General features: G+C 38.6%; 1 protein-coding gene across 1 annotated transcript in view; it reads right to left on the reverse strand.

Annotated features, from left to right (window-relative positions):
- The window catches only part of SLC16A9 (solute carrier family 16 member 9), a 58,802-nt gene that overhangs the window by 12,031 nt on the left and 19,541 nt on the right, over window positions 1-27,230 (reverse strand). Inside the window, exons 2-4 of the mRNA XM_023185604.2 lie at window positions 23,298-23,529; window positions 12,341-12,484; window positions 3,503-3,598 (exon numbers count right to left, since the gene is read on the reverse strand). Of these exons, the coding sequence (XP_023041372.1) occupies window positions 3,503-3,598; window positions 12,341-12,484; window positions 23,298-23,493 (436 nt within the window). The 5' untranslated portion in view covers window positions 23,494-23,529. The remainder of the gene's footprint in view (window positions 1-3,502; window positions 3,599-12,340; window positions 12,485-23,297; window positions 23,530-27,230) is intronic.

Here is a 27,230-nt window from a genome sequence, read left to right on the forward strand (position 1 = left end):
AGAACATTTCAGGCCAATATCCCTGATGAACATTGATGCAAATTTCCTCAATAAAATACTGGCAAACAAAATCCAGCAGCACATTAAAAAGCTTATCCACCACGATCAAGTTGGCTTCATCCCTAGGATGCAAGGCTGGTTCAACATATGCAAATCGATAAACATAATCCATCACATAAACAGAACCAATGACAAAAACCAAATGATTATCTCAGTAGATGCAGAAAAGGCCTTGTAGAAAATTCAACACCCCTGCATGCTAAAAAGTCTCAATAGGTATTGATGGAGCATATCTCAAAATATGACAAACCCACAGTCAATATTATACTGAATGGGCAAAAGCTGGAAGTATTCCCTTTGAAAACTAGCACAAGACAAGGATACCCTCTCTCACCACTTTTATTCATCATAGTATTGGAAGTTCTGGCCAGGGCAATCAGGCAAGAGACAGAAATAAAGTGTATTCAAATAGGAAAAGAGGAAATCAAATTATCTCTGTTTGCAGATGACATGATTGTATATTTAGAAAACCCCATTGTCTCAGCCCAAAATTTCCTTAAGCTGACAAGCAACTTCAGCAAAGTCTCAGGATACAAAATCAATGTGTAAAAATCACAAGCATACCTATACACCAATAATAGACAGAGAGCCAAATCATGAGTGAATTCCCACTCACAATTGCTACATAGAGAATAAAATACTTAGAAATGCAATTTACAAGGGATGTGAAGGACCTCTTCAAGGAGAACTACAAAACACTGCTCAAGGAAATAAGAGAGGACACAAACAAATGAAAAAACTTTCCATGCTGATGCATAGGAAGAATCAATATCGTGAAAATGGCCATACTGCCCAAGGTAATTTACAGATTCAATGCTATTCCCATCAAGCTACCATTGACTTTCTTCATAGAATTGGGAAAAACTACTTTAAATTTCATATAGAACCAAAAAAGAGCCCATATAGCCAAGACAATTCTAAGCAAAAGGAACAAAGCTGAAGGCTTCACGCTACCTGACTTCAAACTACACTACACAGCTACAGTAACCAAAACAACATGGTACTGGTACCAAAACAGAGATATAGACCAATGGAACAGAACAGGGGCCTCAGAAATAACACCATACATATACAACCATCTGATCTTTGACAAACCTGACAAAAACAAGAAATGGGGAAAGGATTCCCTACTTAATAAGTGGTGTTGGGAAAACAGGCTAGCCATATACAGAAAACTGAAACTGAACCCCTTCTTTACACCTTATATAAAAATTAACTCAAGATGGATTAAAGACTTAAATGTTAGACCTAAAACCATAAAAACTCTAGAAGGAAACCTAGGCAATACCATTCAGGACATAGGCATGGGCAAAGACTTCATCACTAAAACACCAAAAGCAAAGGCAACAAAAGCCAAAATAGACAAATGGGATCTAATTAAAGTAAAGAGCTTTTGTACAGCAAAAGAAACTATCATCAGAGTGAACCAGCAAACTACAGAATGGGAGAAAATGTTTGCAATCTATCCATCTGACAAAGGACTAATATCCAGAATCTACAAGGAACATAAACAAATTTACAAGAAAAAAAAAACAACCCTATCAAAAAGTGGTGAAGGATATGAACAGACACTTTTCAACAGAAGACATCTGGCCAGGCACAATGGCTCATGCTTGTAATCCCAGCACTTCAGGAGCCTGAGGCAGGCAGATCACAAGGTCAGGAGTTTGAGACCACCATGGCCAATGTGGTGAAACCCTGTCTCTATTAAAAATACAAAACTTAGCCGGGCGTGGTGGTGGGCACCTATAATCCCAGCTACTCAGGAGGCTGAGGCAGGAGAATCACTTGAAACTGGAAGGTGGAGGTTGCAGTGAGCCGAGATTGTGCCACTGCACTCCAGCCTGGACAAAAGAGCGAAACTCCATCTCAAAAAAAAAAAAAGAAAAGAAAAAAAGAAGACATTAATGCAGCCAACAAACATGAAAAAAAAACTCATCATCACTGGTCATTAGAGAAATGCAAATCAAAACCACAATGAGATACCATCTCATGCCAGTTAGAATGGCAATCGTTAAAAAGTCAGGAAACAACAGGTGCTGGAGAGGATGTGGAGAAATAGGAATGCTTTTATACTTCAATCACTGTGGAAGACAGTGTGGCGATTCCTCAAGGATCTAGAACTAGAAATACCATTTGACCCAGCAATCCCATGACTGGGTATATACCCAAAGGATTATAAATCATTCTGCTATAATGACACATGCGCATGTATGTTTATTGCAGCACTATTCACAGTAGCAAAGACTTGGAACCAACCCAAATGTCCATCAGTGTTAGACTGGATAAAGAAAACGTGGCATGTATAGGCTGGGCGTGGTGGCTCATGCCTGTAATCCCAGCACTTTGGGAGGCCGAGGAGGGCAGATCACCTAAAATCGGGAGTTCAAGATCAGCCTGACCAATAGGAAGAAACCCCATCTCTACTAAAAATACAAAAAATTAGCCGGGCGTGGTGGCACATGCCTATAATTCCAGCTACTCAGGAGGCTGAGACAGGAGAATTGCTTGAACCCAGAAGGCAGAGGTTGCAGTGAGCCAAGATTGTGCCATTGCACTCCAGCCTGGGCAACACAAGTGAAACTCCATCTCAAAAAAAAAAAAAAGTAAAGGAAAAAAAAAGAAAGAAAATGTGGCACATATACTCCACAGAATACTATGCAGCCATAAAAAAAGAATGAGTTCATGTCCTTTACAGGCACATGAGTGAAGCTAGAAACCATCATTCTCAGCAAACTAACAGAACAGAAAACCAAACACCACATGTTCTCGCTGATAAGTGGGAGTTGAACAATGAAAACATATGGGCACAGGGAGGAGAACATCACACACTGGGCCTGTTGGGGTGGGGGCTAGGGGAGGGATAGCATTAGGAGAAATACCTAATGTAGATCATGGGTTGATGGGTGCAGCAAACCACCAGGGCACATGTATACCTATGTAACAAACCGCACGTTCTTGCACATGTATCCCGGAATTTAAAATATAATAATAATAAATAACAAGCAATGAGATGGTTCACTTTGGACTTTCAGAAAGCAAATACAATGGATGAAAAAATAGCTTTTTAAAAAATATCATAAAGACTAGTTTTCAAGTTTTATGGTCATTTAAGTTTCTAAAAGTGCTTTGACAATCATAGGTGTCCATGTAAAAATTTATTAATGTTATACTAAATATCAGTTTACAATTTTAGAAGAGCTATACAGTTTAGAAAACATCCCATATAAGACATAAAAATTTATAATGTAAAAAAAGAAAAAAGAAAGTCACTGCCATATTTACGATGTAAAATAAACTTTCCTTCTAGAAGTAAAGAAATTATTTTGCTACCTGATTGGTAGCTGGGTAATAATTGGTTAAACATGTCTGTGCTTGGTAACGTTTTACTTTGTTTAGCAGACTGAATGGTGACAATACTGTACTCAATTTGAAAATTTACCTGTTGAAATCAGGCCAAGTGCTAGGCCTCGGCGATCGTCAAAATACTGGCACGTAATGGTCACTGTTGCAGTGTATAATAAACCACATCCAAGACCTACGCATGAGAAGACATTGCATAAATTAAGACACTGCATTACATCAGTGCAAGAGAAAAAAGGAAAAACAAGTATGTCCAATAGGACATTCCATTATTTGCTGGCTAAAACTGTTATAAGTACAGACTCCTAGATTCCTTCCATGTGTGTAGCCCCAATAGACACCATTGGGCAGCCTCATTTTTCACCCCACACCCTAGATCAGGGTCAAGTAAAAAAGCATCCAATGTCTAAAGCATGAATGAATAATGCCAATGTAAATTAAGACATTATATATAAAGAGAGAGAAAATGGCTAAATTCACATACAAAACAGCAAATTTGATCAAGTTTGCCCCATAGAGATCTATGCCTCTTTCAAGTCCTTGCCCCCAGCTCAGTGTTCTTCTTCTTCTAAGTCCTCTAAACAACTTTTTAAAATACACTTGATCACTCAAAGCTGTTTTGTTAGAGTTTAGCCTGCACAACCCAGTCTGCAATATGAAGGCCCTGTGGGGTTCTTATATCATCTCACCACAGTGCAATTTATATCTGTAAGTCTTCATCTTTTAGAGGTGCATATTACCTTATTTAGAAGTAAAATGTAGTAATGTCTTTACTTTAAAATACTTTCACCAAAAAAAAGAAGCACATACAACAAAATACTAACAACTATGGTTGTTTGCTATACTATTCTCCACTTTTCTGTAAATTTGAAATTATTTTATAATTAACAACAAAAAAAGTTACAAGTAAATTTCTGTTCCTGAATCACAAGGGTAATATTTATCTCCAGATAATCTCCAAGGCTCTTGTTTGTTAGCTTAATATTTTCTTCCCTTTTAAGAATCTGACAACCCCAGTTTGTTTTTCATATAACTCTCCTTTGGCCCTCAGTCATTTACTTTATGCCTTTCTTCCACAACATTATCTGTTCTGAGGATCACTCTAAAACAACACAAGAGCCATAGTCTAACAACCGAATTTTAACTATGGCCTATTACGTGAATTATTAAGGTCATTTTCAGTACTTAAAATAGCTACCTGGACTATGATTTAAATGAATACATGAGTTTAACAAATACACTGCATAAACATTTTAGGAAATCAGCACTTAACCCACGACTCAGACGATCATCCATGATTGCATACAGAGTCTTATTAATGAAATGAGAGATTAAAACAATTAGACTTTAAATAACCCTTTAAAAATAGAGTGCCCTTTGATGTCATCTACGGGGAAAAAATACTTTCAAAATCTAAGGCATGAGTTGGATTAATTTATATAGTTGTCATTACTACACAGAGGACACTTCAGAACATGAAATAAGAACTGTTTCTAACCAATCAATTTTGTGAAGCCAAAAACTGTCACCTTTAACTTAACTAAGACTATTTCTGAAAGCCTTTGGAGGGGGCTTTATTGTAAATAATGCAAATTTATATTTGCATTATTCATTCATGTTTTCTGTGATTTCGTTGTCAGAGCTGTGTCAAAGGTTAAGCATCGAAGACATGGAAAAAAAGACATTTCAGATTACTAAGTGTCAATGCCAAAAAAGTTGAAACAGCAACTTTTAAACTTTAAATCTTATACTAAAATGAATTTTCAAAAATGATTTAAAGGTCTTAGGGTGCAGATAAGATTACTTCACTTTTTTTTAATGTACCAGAAATCTGAAATGCATTTACTTTAAATTTGTCAGAAAGCAAAAGTTGAGGCCAGGCACAGTGGCTCATGCCTGTAATCCCTGTAGTTTGGGAGGCTGAGGTGGGAGGATCACTTGAGGTCAGGAGTTTGAGACAAGCCTGGCCAACATGGCGAAACCCCATCTCTACTAAAAATACAAAAAATTAGCCAGGCACCCAATGGCGCACACCTGTAGTCTCAACTACTCAGGAGGCTGAGGCAAGAGAATCATTTGAACCCTGGAGGTGGAGGTTGCAGCAAGCTGAGATCGTGCCATTGCACTCCAGCCTAGGCAACAGAGTGAGACTCTGTCTCAAAAAAAAAAAAAAAGAAAGAAAGAAAAGGTGGCACGATTTCCTCTCTTAATCTGCATCAGGACAACCTTAAACCAGCAGCTGTTAAAGACAAGTCTGTATACCTACAGTCCCTAAGATCTTTCATGAAGTTAGTCAAGTCAAAACTATTTTTATAATAATACTGAGATGTTCTCTGCTCTTTTCACTATGTTTACATTTATGCTGATGGTGCAAAAGAGATGGTGAGTAAAACTGCAAAAAGCCTACCACAAACTAAGGTATTTCTAAGGAACTTGACACTTTATAGGTTTCACCACCACACCCTCACAGTCAGAACAAACACATTTGTTTTCAGTGCTTCACCTGAATTACTGCAAGGATAAGCACTTACAAGATTGTTTTACAGCTAGCTAAAATAACCACTTTTAAAATAGAACATTTTATTTGAAACAATGTCTGACAGAAACTAGGGTTATTTAACCTTGGGTGTCTGGCCGATATTTTCTTGGAAACGAACCAACGCCGGGAAACAACTGGCAGTAATTGTTACCAATGATAAAATTCATGTTTTCCAGCAAAAAAAAAAAAAAAAAAAAACCAGAATTTTGGAAAACTTGTATCTGTCACCATGCGTTTGACAGCTTCCCAATCCATAAAGATTTCTGATGAGCTTATGAGCTTTTTGGTAATATTAACCAAAGTGATGTTTTACAATGAAATGTGTTAACATTTTTAAGTTCTTGCATAACTCAGCAAATCAATATTTTTCAAATAGCCAATGCACAAAGCTACAAAGTTAGGTTTGAGTAAAGATCTATTCAAAGCACGGAATAAACAAATGGATTTCCTATGACAGAGTATGAAAAGTATACTGATACGGTATCAGGTTCGTCATTGCAATTAATCCTTAGGAAACTATCACTTACCAAGTTTCGGTAGAGGAATATCTATAATTACCTGTAATAGCTATTCAACACTCTTCCCTTTTCTAATTACATCTTTGTGTGTGAGACCAGATTTTCTTCATATATACTTCAATCAAGAAGCATATTGTAACATATTGAGTACAGAAGTAGATAGGAGAATACAGCTGCCTTCTATGAAACCAGACATTAAAGAGATTTGCAAACATGTAAGACAATGGCACTCTTTTCACCAAATTTTGTTTGCTTTGGAAAACAGTTATTTTTCATAATAAATATGATATTTATGTTAACATGTACTAGATTTGTTATCTTGAAATGAATAGCTAAATAAATATTTGTAAATGTCTTATCTCTTAATATAGTACATTTTAATAGACTAAATCTAAGTATAATATTCATAATCAAAAGCTTCTTGTGTCTTAAATAAAAGAATATAAAGGGCCCCAAGATTAAACAGTCCGGAAACCACTGCCTTAAAGCATTCCTTGGCCTCCAACCAGTTTGGATCAGACCCCTACCAGTGAAAAAATTCTGTGTACCAACCTCCAGTAAAAGTATAACAATTTTAAAAATTAAATACTTGTACTACTGACAATTCACAGCATCAGTATTAGTAAGGCATAGTTGTTTGTTTCCCTTTCTTTAAATGATAAAAACTAAATATATTTTACATGTTGCAACATTTCTTTTCCACACTTTACCTTCCATTTCACACACTGGAGACACAACTTCAGAGGCCTCTTTCCCCTCATCTCCTCTCATCAAACCAGATATCAAGCCCTTTATCACACCCATGGCCTGAACTGTCAACCTCAGCCTCTCTCTGCACTAACACTGCCTCAGTTCATCTCCTCATCTTTTTTTGTGTGTGTGTCATCTAAGGCCTCCTAATAGCTGTCTCAGCCTTCAGTACCTTTCCCACCAATCTGTCTTCTAAACTGTTGTCATACAGTTCTCATCATGTCATACTACTGCAATAAAGACCACATAAAACTGTTAGCATCTGGCCTCTGTTACACACCATGCTTTGACATATTTGCAACTCCTCACACCATCTGTGCATTCCTTAACAAACGCATATAAAAAGACTGCTGTTTAGCCATTCTATCTTGCTTCTCTGAGTACTTAGGCTACTGAAAGGTCCTCCTCACACCATCCGCACTCCCCTTCCAACCGTATTCACTTGAACCACTTCCTGCCTGTTCTTCAAGACTCAGCTGAAGCATAAATTAAGCATGAAGCCTCCACCGTGTCTCCCCTGCACACGCACATACATTGGCTTCATCATTGCACTTATTGTGCTGTGCTATAAGTTACATATTTTCAAGTCTATTCCTCCAACTAGACAATTGGTTGTGTGGCTCTGGCAAAGTCATTTAAACTCTAATTCCTAGTTTCTTTATCTATAAAACCATCTCCTAAGATAGTTGTAAAAATTAAGAGACATAAAAAATGTAAAGATGTAGTTTCTGCCCCTACACTATCATGAGTACTAAAAAATATCCATTATATTGGTATACTTTTTTCATTTTCACCTGAGTATTATAACATTATGTAGATACTGCCTCAGACTACATTAAAAAATCATAGTGCCTTACTACACCTGTATATCCATGACACTTAAAGATTATCTTCAATTATATAACAATTTTGAAAGGGGGGGGGCTTGTAAATCTCTATTTCTGCTAAAGCGAATATACAGGAAATGCCCTTTATCTCATTTGGCAGAATTACAGTAAGAGAATCAGACTGTCTACAAACATGTTCTTTTCCCTCCCCACTCTCAGTGGACTACGCAGATATTACCAAAAAAGGGCGGTGGCAGGAGGCGGGGGGGAAGAAAATGGAATTCTTCTAAAAATCGGGAAGGGAATAACAAGAAAACCATAATCAGGTAGCTAAATAACAATATATTCTAAAGAAAAGAGAATACCAGGAATTGATTTTGAGTTGTGCTTTTCAGAAAAGCAAAGAGAAATTATTAGAAAGAGGCTTGAGCAAATCATTACAGGCACATTTCCTGCACCGCCACCTCCTACCCACCTAATTTTCATCTCCCACTGTATTGCCTTTTTCCCAGTTTAGTAATTTTTTTGAGAAAACAGGAGCCTCAATTACCAGATTTGGCCGTGTGGCTTACAATCACTTGCCAATCCATAAAGATTTCTAATGAACTTGTTGGTAATATTAACCAAAGTGATGTTTTACAATGAAATGTGTTAACAGTTTTAAGTTCTTGCATAACTCAGCAAACCAATGTTTTTCAAAAAGACAACGCATGATGCTACAAAATCAGGTTTGAATGAAGATCTATTTGAAGTATAGAATAAACAGAGGCCGGGTACAGTGGCTCACGCCTGTAATCCCAGCACTTTGGGAGCCCAAGACTGAGGATCACCTGAGGTCAGGAGCTTAAGACCAGCCTGGCCAACATGGCAAAACCCCATCTCTACTAAAAATACAAAAATGAGTCAGGCGTGGTGGCATGCTCCTGTAATCCCAGCTTCCTCGGGAGGCTGAGGCAGGAGAATCGCTTGAACCCGTGAGGCGGAGGTTGCATTCATCTCAAAAAAACAAAAAAAAAAAACAAAGTACAGAATAAACACATGAACTTACTCTAACAGAGTACAAAAGCTATACTGATATGGTATCAGGTTCCTCACTGCAATTAATCCTGCAATCTGACAAGTTGGTACAGGTTTTCATTTGAGCTACAAAAACCTAAACAAAAGAGCATCATGTTTTCAAATTGTTCGTTTTGAAAAAATCAATTAAATGGTAAGACAGAATTATATCATTTAATACACTTTAGCATTCTTTTGACATTTTAGGTTATAATATCCAATATAACTTTAATTTCTTTTTCTACATTTTTAAATCTCTTACATAAATATTTCTGATTCAATAGAGCTTCTTCAGTAGCCAAAAACTACTGCTGTATGGGTCAGAAAGGAATTTAAGGAGAAAGGAACAAATACGTATTAAACATCTCTGTTTGTCTCTTTATAAACATTATCTCATGAATAGTCACAATACCTCCATGAACTCACATCAGTGCCATTTTATAAAAAATAAAAACGGAAGCTCAGAGAGGCTGAATAATTTTTCAGGGTCATAAAACAAATGATCATGGTTTTTGCTAGATAACATTCATTGCATTATGTTACTCATCTTCACAAACTCTTATAAATGGGTGCTATTATTATGCTCAGTTTAAAAATGATAAAACAGTAGTTACAAAACATGTTTACAGTCACACAGCTGGCAAGTGGATAAAAGAAGGTTAACCCACATGGTCCAACCCCAGAGCCTGCCTGCTAGTCAGTGTCTGATCTTTCCCTTGATCACACTGTCTAGCTTAAGAGGCCATCTAGCTCATTAAAGACAAATGAAAGTCTTTAGGATATGATTCTGCACAGAATTGCATCTTATAAATGTTACCATTAGACTGAACCCTTCAGCTCATGATACAGGAAAAAGATGTTAGACTGTGTAATAATTTCCTGTCACTTTCTTTTCAATTTGATACTCTACTTCAAATGGTAACAGAATGAAAGTGCCAGTGTTCATTATTATCTCATTTATTTATTCCACAAACATTCCATGAGCCCTTTACTATGAGCCTACTGATGAAATAAAACTGTGAAGAAATCAACGATGGTGGTAAATATTAATAATTTGCCAGCAAGCAGTAACTCACAGGTCCCCAGTAATTACCGTGGTGAGAGATACTTTTATTAATTGAAATCTAACTCAACTCTTTATTGTTATCTTGCTTGTCATCATTTAGTCCTCACAAGACCCATCTGAGGTAGGTTTCTTAGCCTGCTTTCACAGATGCGGGAGGGTACAGCCATTCACAGAGATGAAGGAGCTTGCTCAAACTCACAGAACCTTTGTCTGCTGACCTGAAGTCCAGCGCTCCCTCTATGAGCTGACAGTTTCCTCTTAGTCACTGAGAATCAGAACCTATTGCCAAATCAGAGTTATATACATCCTCAGACTTGAGCCTGTTTTCTGACCCAGAATCCACTAACTGAAGGAAAGGCCAGGACTCTAGGAGGAGGGACATTGCCACAAACATGATGACAAGTTTGTATACATGGAATGATAACCTGAGTCTTTCCCCAAAGAGAACTATGGCCATCTATTTGAGTAACTGTACACTGAGGAAAGTGAAATACATTTTGAACATTGTTGTCAGAGACACGAAGGGTCTACATGGCTTCCCCTTAGAGTGCGCTTACATGGGGCAGGTAATATATGGGATTATGCCCCAACTGCTCAGCCAATGGTCCTTTCCCCAGTCCCTGATATTTAATTATAGCACATATATGCAACAGCTGTAGAACTCCCCATATTGTTCTTTGGTCCCTTGGCCAAAGCAATAAGAGTTATCATTCCTTACAACACCATCATAGTGAGGAAAGCCAAGTGAAAGCCCTGTAACTCCACCATCAGCAGCAGCAGTCAAAAGTGTAAGCCAAATCCTGTATAAATGGACAGACTACTGAGTGTCTCTAAGTATCAGACCAAGTCTTCTAGCTTTGTTAATTTAGTTAGTAATATTTTTACTTCTCTGAGCTTCACTTTCCTTCTCTGTAAAATGGGTTCTTGTGAAGAGGAAATGAGGTCATATAAAGCATTTAGCACAGTCCCTAGCATACGATAAGTACTCAGAGAATATTAGTTGCTACATTTTCTATTTATTTATTATTATTATTATTATTTTTTTTTTTTTTTTTTGAGATGGAAGTCTCGCTCTGTCGCCGAAGCTGGAGTGCAGTGGCCGGATCTCAGCTCACTGCAAGCTCCGCCTCCCGGGTTTACGCCATTCTCCTGCCTCAGCCTCCCGAGTAGCTGGGACTACAGGCGCCTGCCACCTTGCCCGGCTAGTTTTTTGTATTTTTTTAGTAGAGATGGGGTTTCACCATGTTAGCCAGGATGGTCTGGATCTCCTGACCTCGTGATCCACCCCCCTCGGTCTCCCAAAGTGCTGGGATTACAGGCTTGAGCCACCGCACCCGGCCCATTTTCTATTTATTATTGGGGAACTATTTCCAGGCAGAAAAGAGGAATATTGGTAGTCAACATAATTAGCTCCTTTGAGGCATTAAGAAGAAACTTGAAACCTGGAGGCCATCTTTTTCTAAGTCTCTACCAACAGCTCCTAGAAATACCAAGTCTGGTGATCTTTAACACTGAACAGAATTAGTGTAACGACATGACAAGGATATCTTCCCAAATTTTCTGTACTCTAAGGTCCTGAGCCTCCTATACTTTCCTCCCCTGTAACCAGTATCATCCCACCACTCAGCTTTCTTCACTCATGTCTTATCTCTAAAAAAAATAATAATAGTAATACATGCTTTCAAATCTACTTTTTACTTGTGCTGTGACTTTTGACTTGGGCCCACAGCAACAGATGCTATGGAAGGCAAACAGCTGTTTGTGAATACAAACAGCTCCAAAGAATCATGCTTGACTGCCCAATAGGAAAAGGGCCACTTCATAATTTAGTGAGAAGTGACAGATGTCCATAACATCCAAGTTTTGTGTTCCCCTCTCATTTTTCCCGTATGTGCTATAGAGAGACAAGGGCTGAGATGAAAAACTTCCCTGTGCCTTGCAAGGAGATAGAGTATGGATTGCTTGTTCTCTCAAACATTTTGATTCACTGGGCAGGTTTTTTTTTTTTCTAAAGCAACAATTTTTGGAGAAGTGGTTATTGAAAGTAAATTATTAGTGAGCATTTTCACTCCTTTACATTAACTGGATCATAAACGTGGCACTGGTGAAACGATGTGTATCTCTTGAAGGTTAGGAAAGTCATAGTGATGAGGTTCCTTACCTACAACAATGCCATAGGAAAAAAACAGAAAGTAGATATTGGGAGCAAAACTGCTCAACATCAGCCCTCCAGCCACCATGAAGCCACTGAAGATTGTGACGGGTCTTGCTCCAAAAGATGAGACACAGAGACTGCAGACAGGACCTAAAAAAAGAAGTGAAACCTTCACTTATTATCATATGATCCATCCGTCATAAGTTCAAAATGATTCTTTCCATCATAAAACAACAAAAATAAACATGCACTGAGTACTTATGATATGCAGACACTATATGAGGCAGCTCACATGAACAATCTCATCTCATTTTAATCTTACTGCAGCCCTGGGAGGTGGATACTATTGTTAGTCTCATTTTTTTTGATAATGAAATTAAAGGATAAGATCACATAGGTAAAACAGAGGTTCTGGAGTCAGATTTTATTCAAATTCTAGCACTACTACTTGGTAGCTGTTTGGTCTTGGGCAACTTATTTGATCATTCTGTGCCTTAGTTTCCTCATCTGAAAATGGGAATTATAATAGTACCCATCTGATAGTGTTACTGTGCCCTGTTGACTGACAGGCAAAAGTGACCATCACCTGGAATTGTTCTACCATAAGTGGGCAACTGCTCATGTAACAGAATTTAAGCGATAGTGAAATTCTTTCCTACTAGGACTATACTCAGAAGTATAGAACTTAATATACTAGAAATAAAAGGATGTTAAGGGTTATTTAGCCCAACAGTCTTATTTAACATAGAAGGAAACTGAAGCTCAAAGAAGCTGTTCAAGTCTATGGTAGAAGAAAGACCAAGGATTTGGAAGCAAAGAGAAGTATATCTGAATTGAGTTGACAACCTTTCAAGCTATGATCTCCAATTTTCAAAAACCACACCTACCAGAATGGCTAAAGACAGACAATATTGTTACCAAGAAAGTGGTAGGAACAGGATTCTCACACACTGCTGGCAGTGTTTATTAAAGCTGAACACAGGCCGGGCGCGGTGGCTCACGCCTGTAATCCCAGCACTTTGGGAGGCCAAGGCGGGCAGATCACGAGGTCAGGAGATCAAGACCATCCTGGCAAACACAGTGAAACCCCGTCTCTACTAAAAATACAAAAATATTAGCTGGGTGAGGTGGCGGGCACCTGTAGTCCCAGCTGCTCGGGAAGCTGAGGCAGGACAATGGCGTGAGCCCGGGAGGCAGAGGTTGCAGTGAGCCAAGATGGTGCCACTGCACTCCAGCCTGGGCGACAGAGCTAGACTCCGTCTCAAAAAAAAAAAAAAAGCTGAACACAGCACGCTGTAAAACCCGGAAGTTTCAATTCTGTGTATACACCCAACAGAAACACCCACATAAACACCTAAAGTTATATACATAATTATATGGCAGTGAAAATGATCTACAACTACACATGTTAAGGGTGTATCACACAAACACAATGTAAATGAAAGACACCCAACATAAAAGTATAACCCATATAATTTCAATTATAAAAACTACAAAAACAAGCAAAACTAATCTGTGTTAGGAGTCAGGATACTGGCTATCTTTATTAGGGCCTGGGGAGTCATAATCAGAAGAGAGCAAAGCCAAACTTGCAGGGCACTGCTCATGTTCTGGTTCTCGGCATGAATGTCATGATTACATGAGTGTGTTCAGTTCATGAACATTCATCAAGCTATACTGTCATGATACATATACTTTTCTGTATGTATATGTCTTTTACCCCTTTTTGAAGCAACCTCAGAGAAACAATGGAATCCATCACAGTCTCACTGTTTGTAAATGACAGAAGCAGTTTCCAATAACCCATGCACTATACTACGTTCTTACATTCTTCCCAATTCCAGAGAATTTCTTAAACACATACTTAAGACCAGTTTATGGCCCCTGAGATATACTGAGATCATAGCTTCTGGTGCTTAAGGCTCTCCCACATTCCTTCCTGGCCATACATTGGATCCTTCCATTTTCAGGCCCTCTTGTGTGAGTCAGTGCAGAAGAGGAGACTGACACATTTACATGACAAACAGAGGGAAATATTCTGTGCCAGTATTTTAAAAGGAAAATCCATTTGAAAGACCAAACTTGTCATCCAATAGTTGGGCTGTCTGTACACCCAATGAGAAATACTTAGATAATTCAAAAACAGAAACAGTTTTAAGGGTTTAATTTTACAAATGGATGTCTGAGAGCATAAGGCATGACACTTCTCTATTGTTAGCAAACTACATTGACATTGAGTTTCAGTGTTCGCAAATTTTACAACACAGTGGAATTGAAACACACAGAGACTATTATTCCTGGAATACTCGAAAAGTTTCAAGTTTCATCCTCAAAACAGGACTTTAACTCTATGCTCCTTAATGCATGTTAATTCCATGAGGAAGCCTCAGAGGCTGGGAGCGTGGGGGCAAGATGGAGGAGTCATAATTTTCATAGCACATACAACCAAAGCCACTGTTGTATGAAATGTACAGCATTGTTATCAACTATGTGATAAATTCTTAAGTCACTTTTCTTGCCTAACAAATGATTTTTTTGAAAAACATTTAAGCATTAGGAAAAAATGAACAGAAATTCTCTTACAGGTGAAAACAGCAAATGGAAACAGGTTTTAAAGTTCTCTACTTTCACACTGCCATCTGCTGCTGATTTAGAGAAATATATCATTAGGTCAGAGATTAAAGACAAAAAATTTTAGAACTGAAATTTTGGAAGTTGGAAATGGTCTAAATACCTCAATTTAAAAATGGTGAAACTGGAACTCAGAAAGATCATGTGATTTGACCAAGAGTCCATAGCTAGCCAATGACAGGTCTAAGGCCAAAGTCAGATCAGCATTCTCCCTGATTGAGAAATAGTTCAACTGGGATCTTAATTTTTTCCTAGAAATCAAATTATTAGTAAAGAACATCAGTGTACTGTTAGAGTAGGTAGTTAGGCAGACATGAGCAGGGCAGGAGAGCCCTTGCCTCACCCAGGAATTTCCGGTAACCATCAGGTGATGGTCAGGTGTTTAATATACTGTTTTTCTGAAATGATAATTGGCCACAGCCAACACCAGGGGAAGACCATCTCCCAGTAGATAGAAAACACCTGGAGCTGGTGATCAGCAGCTTCTCAGTAAGCTCTCAGGAGTTGGGCACGTGGACTCGGGCATGCTCTCTAAGAGGCAAAATGGATGTACGACCTTCCTCTGGGGGCATTTGACTGGTAAAGGAAAACTGCCCCTACGGAGCACGAGCACAACCTCAGTAAACACACTATGCACGTGGTCACCCTCCCAAATGACCAACACTGCACATGCAGCAGTTGAGCAACAGCCAACCACGAGGGAAGAATCAAGAGAGAAGAAAAATCCCCAGAACCATGCCAACTGGTAAAACCCCAAGTCAAGGACTGAATGGGGCACTTGAATCTCTCAAGTTGCCCACGTGGCCCTCTTCCAAGTGTAAATACTTCCTTTCACTCCTGCTCTAAAATTTTTTAATAAACTCTCACTCCTGCTCTAAAACTTGCCTTGGTCTCTTTCTCTGATTTAAACCCACCTCTGTCCCCTGGCTGAATTCTTTCCTCCAAGGAAACAAGGATCAAGTTTGCTGCAGACCTGTATGGATTCACCACTGGTAATGGTACTTTTGTTAATGTCTTATAGATAACATAGCTTTATGAACTTATGTTAGATGAAAACATAAAATTTATAATCACTGGGTGTTCAATCGTTTAGAGCAAATTATTTTACCCTTATCCTTAGAACCTGGGTTTATTTATAGATTCTATTTACATAGATTTAAAACACAATAGCCTCCTATTTCAGCAATAACAAGACAAAATGTATCAAAGTGACCATCAAGTCACATCTGCAAAATGTGATACATTTATATGTTTAGCTTTGTAGTAACTGTGCAAGGCCTCAAGATGATAAACCATCTATTATTCCTCAGCACTGGATGAGTTTCAAGAGACAGATTAAATCAAAGGGCTACTTGCGGGAGATTTCTTACAATGCAAAGTGAAAACTTTGCAGAAGGAACTTTGGAACAAAAGTTAGTTTACCTATTACATGAACCAGTGATTCCACACCTTTGAACCTGAACAATTTTAGGGGAAAAAAGGGGGAAATGGGGAAGGGGATTCTTAATTTTTTATTTTCACAAGATACTTTAAAAATGTAATAACCAGGCCGGGCACAGTGGCTCACGCCTGTAATCCCAGCACTTTGGGAGGCCGAGGCGGGCGGATCACAAGGTCAGGAGATTGAGACCAAGGTGAAACCCCGTCTCTACTAAAAATACAAAAAATTAGCCGGGCGCGGTGGCAGGCGCCTGTAGTCCCAGCTACTCAGGAGGCTGAGGCAGGAGAATGGCGTGAACCCGGGAGGCAGAGCTTGCAGTGAGCCGAGCCGAGATCGCGCCACAGCACTCCAGCCTGGGCGACAGAGGGAGACTCCGTCTCAAAAAAAAAAAAAAAAAAGTAATAACCGGTCAGGCATGGTGGCTCAAGCCTGTAATCCCAGCATTTTGCGAGACCAAGGCAGGTGGATTACCTGAGGTCAGGAGTTCAAGACCAGGTTGGCCAATATGGCAAAACCCTGCCTCTACTAAAAGTACAAAAATTAGCCAGGTGTGGTGACACATGCCTGTAATCCCAACTACTCAGTAGGCTGAGGCAGGAGAATTGCATGAACCAGGAAGGTGGAAGTTGCAGTGAGCTAGGATCACGCCACTGCACTCTAGCCTGGGAAACAAGCAAAATTCTGTCTCAAAAAAAAAAAAAAAAAAAAAAAAAGTAATAGCCATCTATTATTACTACTGCTTAATTAGAGAAGAAGAAATGTTTAAATAAGCTAATAGTGGAAAGGATGTAATTTCAGAATAAAATGCAAGGCAGTAAGAAGATAATGGGAACTTCACACACACACACACACACACACACACACACACACGCTTCATCTATCATTGCCTTTATATTTATTTTGCCTTTGGTGAAAGTTTTTCCAGAACTTACCATTGCCTGTGTATTAGTGTTCAAGAGCCAATATTACTGTTGTCAGTATTGGTGTTTAGAAGCCACTATTGCCTCAGCTTCCTAAGTTACCACCACTCCTGGCTATTTAAAAAAAAAAAAATTTACAGAGACAGGGTCTCATTATGTTGCCCAAGCTGGTCTTAAACACCTGGTCTCAAGTGATCCTCCTATCTCAGCCTCCCAAAGCTCTAAGTTTTATAGGCATGAGCCACCACACCCAGCCCAGTGTGTATTTATTATACCTATAGCTCATCTAAACTGGAATGAGCCACATTTCAGGTGCCCAGTAGCCACATGTGCCCACCGTACTGGACAGTACAGTTCTAGAGTCTCATATAATGTTAGAAAAGGACACAGAGAAATCAAACACAATCCAGGATCTAGACAAGAGGCAAAACAAACTCACATCAAGGGTTAAAATAAAACCCAAGGCCAAAAGCACCAAAAGAAAGGTTCAGATGGCTTGTTTGGGGATTTCATAAGAGGGAGAACAACCAAGGCCACAGAACTAAGCCTTGAACTAGGCTGCGAAGTATGGTTACGTCAACAAAAGGGATGAACATGTATTCTAAATGGAGGAAATAGAAACATAACGTGATTTTTCAGTTTTTAATTTATTATAGGATAGTTTTGGGAATGAAATTATTCCCTTTGGAAAATAAACTCAACCTCCACGCACTTCTTTTTCCTAGAAAGTTTCAGAGAGTGCCAGGAGTAGAAGGATGGCCAGGTCTGCTGCAATGAATACATAAGTTGGCTGATGCTACAGTGAGAAACAAAATATAGCAGTAACCAAGTTATGGACCTGCCATGCAGCAAGGATTTCCTAACAGAGTGGATCAATTGGGCCTGTGAAGGTTCTACCTTTCCGCCTAAAATGCAGGGAGCCCAAGGTGTGAGCTCCCCCAAACTGCAGGTTCCTCAATCCTTGCTCCAGCAAAGACTGTAAATCTCAAGTTCGTCTCCTTGAAAAAGAAAAAGGCACTAAGGAGCCACACCCACTCAAATTGTTGATCTCATATACCCTGGCTGCCTTTCATTTTAGTTGGTTTGGTGATATTTAGATGGCAGAAAGCTTAACCAAAACCTGGTCTTTATTCCTACCAATCTTAAATCTGCCTAGCACACTGGGAACATGCCAATGCAACAGAATCCTTGAGAGAGGCAGGAATTCAGTACTTCTTGAAGGAGTTAACAGTGCTTAGGGATAAAGCCCAAACCCAGCTCTGCCAGCACTCATAACTCATTCAGCAAGTGGGCCTAGCCATACTGACTCACTGTATTAACATGGTGATAGGTTTACTGACTCATATTATGAGTTTGAACACCTTTGGAGGAAGTGAAGACAAAAGGGAGAGGGCAAGAACTCTCAGATCTGCTTTGAGTACAAAACTGCAGACTAGATCTCCGTGTTGTTTCCTGCTGTTTCAGCACTTGGGTAGTGTGAGAAACAGAACCACCGTTTCCTTGAATTTGGAGAACAAATATCTAGTCAAAGGGTGTGTTAGCTCATCTTAAAACAATGCAAGGCCATGATAGCTCTCTAGTTCAGTTACCTTCCATTCCTCCCCTATCAGTCAGGTTTCAACCAGAGAAACAAAACCAGTAGGAAGTATATATGAAGACATTTATTGCAAGGAATTGACCTACACATTTGGCATAACCTTACTAGGCAGCCAGACAATACCTGCCTAGCTAACCAAGTCAAAAATTTGTAGGGGAGGCTGTTAGAAAGGGCATGGTGGAACTCTCAGGGATAGGTCGCAGCTACAATTACAAGCAGAATTTCTTCTTTGGGGAAAGCTCATTTCTGCTCTTAAAGCCTTGCAACAATTGAGCCAAATCCATCTAGATTTTCTAGGATACTCTGCCTTATTTAAAGTTAAGTGACTATGCACTTTACTCACATCTACAAAATAACTTCACAGCAACGCCTAGATTCATGTTTGAACAACTGGAGAAAGTAACCTAGCCAAGGTGACACATAAAACTGACAGTCACACCTTCCAACATAATCCCTCCTCTGCAGCCAAATTTACTCCACCAGAACACAGCCTCTGAAGTATGGGATCCAGGCCTCTGCATAAAGTTAATTCACATGGACTTCCCTCTCCCTGTCTATCTCCTTATGAAAGTCCATCTTCCTATCTGACCCATCTCAATAGCTTCCTCAAAAGCTATCCCTCTAAAACCTCAGAGATTGTTCTGCCATTGCTATTCTCCTTGATACTTGTGAATTCTCAAATTATTAGTTACCTTTTTTTTCTGTCTCTTCCCTGAGACTACAAACCTCTTAGAAACATGGATGATGTTTTCTATCTTGGCATCCCTAGCTCAGAGACCTTAGGAATATATGTAATGAGAATACGCTCATTCACAATGTATAACCCAGGAGAGTAGGATCCTGCTTACCCAGCTTTATTCATCCCAGGGATTATCCCGACAAACAAAGAAATCAGGCAAGGGGAAGAAGTATTTTCTTCTCAATTATTTAAGTTTCAAGGAAAAGGAATTAAGAATTAAGATTACGAAGAGTGTAAAGCCCAGAATTCCATGCCTTTTCACAGTTGTAATATGCTATTATGAGCTACTGTCCAAATCTAGGTTTGTCAACGCCCAGGAGTAGGACTTCATATTTCACATGCTTAGGCACAATCTTGGCAAAGTTCCAGTTCCCTCTCCTGCCCATCTTTCCAAAAACTGTCTTCATCTTTCATCCTGAAGGGTCCCTTTCTTTTGCAGGTTTTATAGACAATTTACTTTTCATGATTTACATGGCATGAGTAGTGCCACATGCAAGAAGAAATCTACAATAGTTCTCTTTATTTTAAAAAATGTCAAAGCAAATCGTACATCAGAGAGTTATCAAAAAGTTAAAGATTAAAATTTAAAGATAGAGGACTTAAGTCAGTGGTAGTTCCTAACTAAAAATCACTTTGGGGACTTAAAAAAATTCATGAGGTCAGGCACAGTAGCTTATGCCTGTAATCTCAACACTTTGGGAGGCTGAGGCAGGAGAATCCCTTGAGCTCAGGAGTTTGAGACCTGCCTGGACCACATGGTGAGAACTTGTCTCTACAAAAAATAAGAAAAAAATAGTTAGGCACGGTGGCATACATCTGTAGTCCCAGCTAATCAGGAGGCTGAGTTGGGAGGATCACTTGAACCTGGAAGGTCAAGGTTGCAGTGAGCCAATACAGCACCACTGCACTCCAGCCTGGGCGACAGAGCAAGACCCAATCTCAAAAATAAAAAATAAAAAAATAAAAAATTCATTAATCTAGGCCCCATCATGGACCAAATGAATCAGAATGTCTGAGTGTCAAATCCACGCAATTATATGCTGAAATGGTCCCATAGATGATCCTAATTATCTCCCTGGCTAAGAACAGCTGATGTCCGTTTGAGTAACCAACATAAAAATACTTATTCCACTTCCAAAGTACTAATGATCCACTTATTTCTCTGTAGAACAAAGTTGTCATAAAGCAGATGGTCAAAGTGGCTTGCACACTGCCAGACACTGGTTACTAATACTACATAAACATTGTTTCAGAGTTTGCTTCTTAATTTATGCTATGAGGAACCCAAAGAGGCCAACATCAAATACAATATGTTCAATGAAGCCAGCCATGCTGAAACTTGAACACAATATCTAAAGTGTATGTATGTATGTTTATATATATATATATATATGCATATATATATATACACACACACACACATATGCAGGCGTAAGTTATAGCTGTTTAGCCATCCTTTTCTTTCCCCACCACTTTTCATTCTTGAATTATTTGCCCTCATTTTTTCTATGCTCATCTTTAAAAGCTTTGCTCACCAGGTGCAAATGACATTGAACCTAGAGAGGTTAAGTGACTTGCATAAGGTCACTCAGCTCAATGGTGGTAGAGCCAGGACTTGAATTAGCTTCTGACTCCACCCTCAAGCTCCTTCAAGTACTTGTTGTCTGCTAGAATTTTGATAAGATGGCCTAACTCTCTGGTCCTTACAAGCAGGGCTGGCTTGTTGGATTTGTGACCTATGCAAGTTGCACAGGGCCCAGTGCTTAGAAGGATCCCACACTTGGTTTAGTGCTCTGCTGCCACTAAATTCTTAATTTTTTAACAAGGATTCTGTATAGTCATTTTGCACTGGGGCCTGCAAATTATGTAGCCAGTTCTGCCTAAGAGTAAAGAGGGCTGCTCCTGGCTCTTGAGATGAGTGATCATCCACCTAGAAACATGGAAAACGTGTAGAGCTGTAGTTGAATTGTCAAAAACAGTCAGCTTCAGCTTTGACCACCAATGCCCATCCTTAAGGAGATCTAGGCTTTCCTCAACCCTCTACTCCAACCTGGACAGACTTGTGAAAAGAAGCTTCATTCTTCAAGTATGTGCTAATTGAGTTAGCATTTCAATTATCCTTTGACCCTTGCTGGAAGCCAAAGTAATTACATTTCTGTTTAATTTAGTATTTGCTAATAGAAATGGTGACTAATTAGAGAACATTTAAAAAATTCTTTCCTCCCCACTACCGGTCTTATTTTAGAAATAAATACTTTCAAATCGCATTATTAACATTATCAATTATCATCCACTTGTACTTTGATGGCTTTACAAGCAATCCTTATTTTGAGAAACTCTATGAAACAAATCTAGGGCAAACTTTTCCTGTTTCCCTTGAGCTCATAATGGCAATATTTTTATTTGTTTATTTGTATTTAGTCATCTTATCTGACATAGTGAGATGATCCCACATTGTTTTTTAAGCATTTTTGTCTTGTTTATAATTTAACAAGGTAATATAACAATTGGAAGCATTGCTTTTTTTGAAAGACATCCCCTTTAAAATTCAGGAGAGAAGCATATTTAAAAGAAGGAATGACTAATACATTTTGTTTTAAGCATATTTTCAAGAAACCATTTTAGAGCTGAAAAATACCTTACAAATCATATTTAATGTCCTTATTTTCCCCATAAGAATAGAGATTGTGATTTGCTCAATGAATAGTGGTGAGTTCATAGCATACAGGAAGAGAGCCCAGGGCTACTGACTCTATCTAGATCACCATCTTTTGTGCTTAAATAGTTCCAAATGTGTTGGAGTAATGGTCACTAAATATTACTGCAGAGTTCCAACTATGATTGTAGAAGTTGAAGTGGCATATGATTTTAATGGTGCAAAGGGAAATAAAAAGTCTCTACTGTTCTCTCTAAAGATGACAGGAATCACTATTACATCATATGTAACTGTTCATCAGGAATATCACTTTTGGAGACACAAAAAATATATCACATATATCTTATACATAACACTATATTAAAATCTTTAATGAGGATTTTAATTTTGTGATTGGATTGGACTGGATTTTGTGAGACTCTTTGCTATGTCTGCTTTCTCTTGTGAAGTTCTCATGACCACAGGACATGTGATTTGACCACAGTGTATCTGAAGCAAAGAAGAGTAATCACAAGCCATGTAGAAGCTGCTTAGAGGGCTGCTGAGAGCCATTTGGTCCTTTGGTCCTTACCAGTGTACCTTGAACACCTTGAATGTACCTGGATCACTACCTTCATCTCCCTGACTCATTCTTACTCATACATGTGTGTGTCTTACAAGACTGTGAGACTTTTAAGGGCAGGAACTATGTGTTTGCTGTTCATCTTTTCATTTGTAGCATCTAGTTCACTGCCTGGCACATCGTAGAAAATAAATGAATAAAGAAATGAATGAATGGATGGATGATTTAACATCTTAGGGAGTGCCTGTATTTTCACACAGATTTATTACAGTGAAAGTACAATCATTTTAATGAAGGTGGGAAAAGATACGTTATACTTTGAAAAGAAAGCCCTCTCTGCCTTGTATAATGTTCATGATGTAGTAAGTGTAATTAAATGATTAAAGAGTAAAGAGAGGCATAAATTTATCCACTTACTTGCAAGCAAGCCAACTCCACTTGCCAGGGATCCAACCCAAGCTGTTTTTCCTTTCCCTTCACCAAAGGCATCCAGCCATTCTATGTACAGGACTCCAACAGCTAGTGGGGATCCGTAACACAAAAACTGAGTAAAGAACGAGACAAACACAATCACCCAGCCCCATCCACCGTCAGGTGACTTTTTAAGTTCCATTGTAAGACAAAATCCGGAGACGTTTCTCTGCAGGTCCTAAACAAAAACAAACAGAAAAGAAAAGCTTATTTAGAGTATGGTAGGACACAGCACTTGGGGTTAAAATATCTCCTCCGAAAGTAAAAAATAAAAAAGGTTCTCCAAAGACATGCATGGAAAAGCATAAAATATCACTGACACAGCAAGTTAACAAATACATTTGCATTTATTATTTGAATAAATGATGCATATACATGGTACAATTTTTTTAATTATAAAAAGGCATAAAGTGAAATATAGCCTTCTCAACTTTGTCTACCTTCACCAGGTTCCCACCCTCCTCAAACACAGAGAGCCACTAATTTTAGTTTCTTAGTTTTTAGTTTCTTGAGTTCCCTAGGAAGCAGATTCCTAGCAAGAAGGAGACTGATTAGGAATGCTCTCTAGTTGATGCCTATGGAAGGGCATAGGTGGCAAAGGGAGCAGATCAGCTGCGGATAACTTTCCAGTTATAAAGAAGGGGATTTCTAAAGTTGGGATGACCCTTCAGAGCTGTGCTGAGCTGGGTGCTGGGAGCTTCCCATCCATACTTCCATGTTGATCATACACTGGATGTGGCTACCCAGGAATGGGTGGTGATCCAAGGTGAGGTGGCTCCCTTCAGAGGAGGCAATCTATCCCCATAAGAGCTGTCAGCATTCTCGACAGTTGGGGCAAGGATTCTGTCATTCCTGAAGGGGGCCTGGAGGGGAACTGGCAGCACATCACAATGCTCACTGACTGGAGTATTTTTCCAGTTTCTTTATGCATGTATAAGCAAAACCAAGCAAACATTCTCAATGTCTTTTTCATAAAAAAGTAGTGTATTATACATTACACTCCCCACCTTCCTTTGTCCACTTAACATCCTGAGAGATTTTTTCCTATCAATACATAGACAGCAACCTTAGTCATTTTTATAAGTACATAGGATGTACTTAGACCATATGGCTGTATGCTTGCTTATTTATTTACTTATTCAATAGCAAAAACACTTGCATTGTTCAAAATGAAAAAAACACAAAAGACGAACAGTCCCCTATCTACCTATTTCCCACCTAAGCCTTATCTCCTCCACAGGTAACCAGTGCATCTTGTTTCTTGTATATCCTTCTAAGGTTTCTTTATGCATACACTGGCAAACTCAAATATAGATTTCCTCTATTTTTTACACAAAAAAGAGCATATTATATACATTGGTATATGTTCTCTTTCACTTGACAAATATCTTGAAGATCTTGCACATCAATGCATATTGACCTTCCTTATTCATTTCTTACTTCCGTACTATATTCCAGTATGGAACTTTATCTTAAGTTTGTTTGACCAGTCCCTATGGCTTCAATGAAAAACAATGTGCAGTGAAAAACCTTACATATTCATATACCTTTTTGCTTATAGGTACATCTGTTAGATAAAATCCAAAAGAGGAATTGCTGAGTCAAAGGGAATATACAATTATAATTGTAATTTCAGAAAGTATTGCAAAAGGCTGAGGTGGGAGGATCATTGAGGTCAGATACTACCAAATTAAGTTCAAGAGCATTGAACTAATTAATATTGTCTCCAGGATTTTGAATGTGTTGTGAAACTTTTGGATTTTTGCAAATTTCTTGATTTTAAAATAGCATTTCATCATAGTTTCAACTTGCATTTCTTTTTCTTTTTTTTTTTTTTTTTTTTTTTTTTTGAGACGGAGTCTCAGTCTGTTGCCCAGGCTAGAGTGCAGTGGCATGATCTCAGCTCACTCAACTTGCATTTCTTATAGTATAAATGTGGTGTATCATTTTGGAGATGAAAAGTCAGCTGAAATTCCTAATTCTTAGGTGTATTTGGATATTCTATTCTGTTCCATTGGTCTGTGTATTCATACATCATTACCACATTTGTTTAATCACAGAATATTTTTTATAAAAGTTATTTTACCATATGTTACTCTCTAATGGGGATTTTTCTGTCTTTATAATTACACTCCTTTTGCAATATTTTGTAGCTATTCATGTTTGCTGTTCTATATGAACTTCAGAATCAGCCTGTCTGGTTCAAAAAGAAATCAGATGATGCTTTCATTAGGACTGAGTTAAATGTAAAAGTTGATATATGGAGAATTGACCTTTTACGATGTCAACTCATTCTAAGAACATAATATGTTTTGCATTTGTTCAAGTCTCCGTCTATGTTCTTAGTGTTTAAAATGTTCCTCAATAGTTCATTGTACTGGCCGGGTGCGGTGGCTCAAGCCTGTAATCCCAGCACTTTGGGAGGCCGAGACGGGCGGATCACGAGGTCAGGATTTTGAGACCATCCTGGCTAACACGGTGAAACCCCGTGTCTACTAAAAAAAATACAAAAAAGCTAGCCGGGCGAGGTGGCTGGCGCCTGTAGTCCCAGCTACTCGGGAGGCTGAGGCAGGAGAATGGAGTAAACCCGGAAGGCGGAGCTTGCAGTGAGCTGAGATCCGGCCACTGCACTCCAACCCGGGCGACAGCGAGACTCGGTCTCAAAAAAAATAATAATAATAATTCATTGTACTGTATTTTTATAGATTTTATCCTTGCTGCTAATATCGTAATTGGGGTCATTTCTTTTATTTGTCTTCTGTTTGTATGTTTAAAAGCTATTGATGTCTGTATGTTAATTTTACACCCCACTTCCTTACAAAATTATCCTGTTTGTGGTGGATTTTCAGATGATTTTCTGAATATACAATACACAATGCAATACAGTCATATAGTCACCTACAGTTATAATTTTTATCTCCTTATATGTCTTAAATATTTATACTTCAAATTTCCTTTTTTTTTTAAGACGGAGTTTTGCTCTTGTTGCCCAGGCTGGAGTGCAATGGCATGATCTTGGCTCAATGCAACCTCCACCTCCTAGGTTCAAGCAATTCTCCTGCCTCAGTCTCCTGAATAGCTGGGATTACAGGCACCCACCACCATGCCCAGCTAAGCTAATTTTTTGTATTTTTAGTAGAGATGGGGTTTCACCATGTTGGCCAGGCTGGTCTTGAACCCCTGACCTCAGGTGATCCATCCGCCTCAGCCTCCCAAAGTGCTGGGATTACAGGCGTGAGCCACCGTGCCTGGCCCCTAATTTCCTTCTTTTGTCTTTGCATTGAACAGTACATACAGAATAATATCAATTTACAAAAGTATACATTTTTGTCTAATTCCTAACTTTAGTGGGAATGCCCTCAAATACCATGATGGTGTCTCTGGTGCTCAGTTGGATTTCTTTTACAAAGTTAAGAAAGTAATTTGCATTTTTATACTTTTGATTGTTAATATAAGTAATCGTTATTATATTTTATCAAATGTGTTTCCAGTGTATAGGAAGATAGTCATACAATTTTCCCTTTATAACTTTTAATATGGTAAACTATATGTTTTCTACTACTGAAGCATCCATGAATTATTGGATTAAATTTCCCTGGTTCATGCATTATTTTGACTATGTTAGTCTATTTTGGGAGAGGGATTTTTTAATTCATAGGAAAAATTGGTCTATTTTTCTTTTTGATTTCTACTAGTGTTGGTACCCAAATGGTGTGTACTTTATTTAAAAATCTGGGCTGTGCACAGTGGCTCAAGCCTGTAATCCCAGAACTTCGGGAGGTCAAGGCAGGCAAATGGCTTAAGGACAGGAGTTTGAGACCAGCCTGGGCAACAGAGTGAAACCCTATCTCTACCAAAAAAGTACAAAAATTAGCCTGG

Source organism: Piliocolobus tephrosceles, chromosome 9 (assembly GCF_002776525.5).
Source record: "Piliocolobus tephrosceles isolate RC106 chromosome 9, ASM277652v3, whole genome shotgun sequence".
Taxonomy (NCBI): Eukaryota; Metazoa; Chordata; class Mammalia; order Primates; family Cercopithecidae; genus Piliocolobus; species Piliocolobus tephrosceles.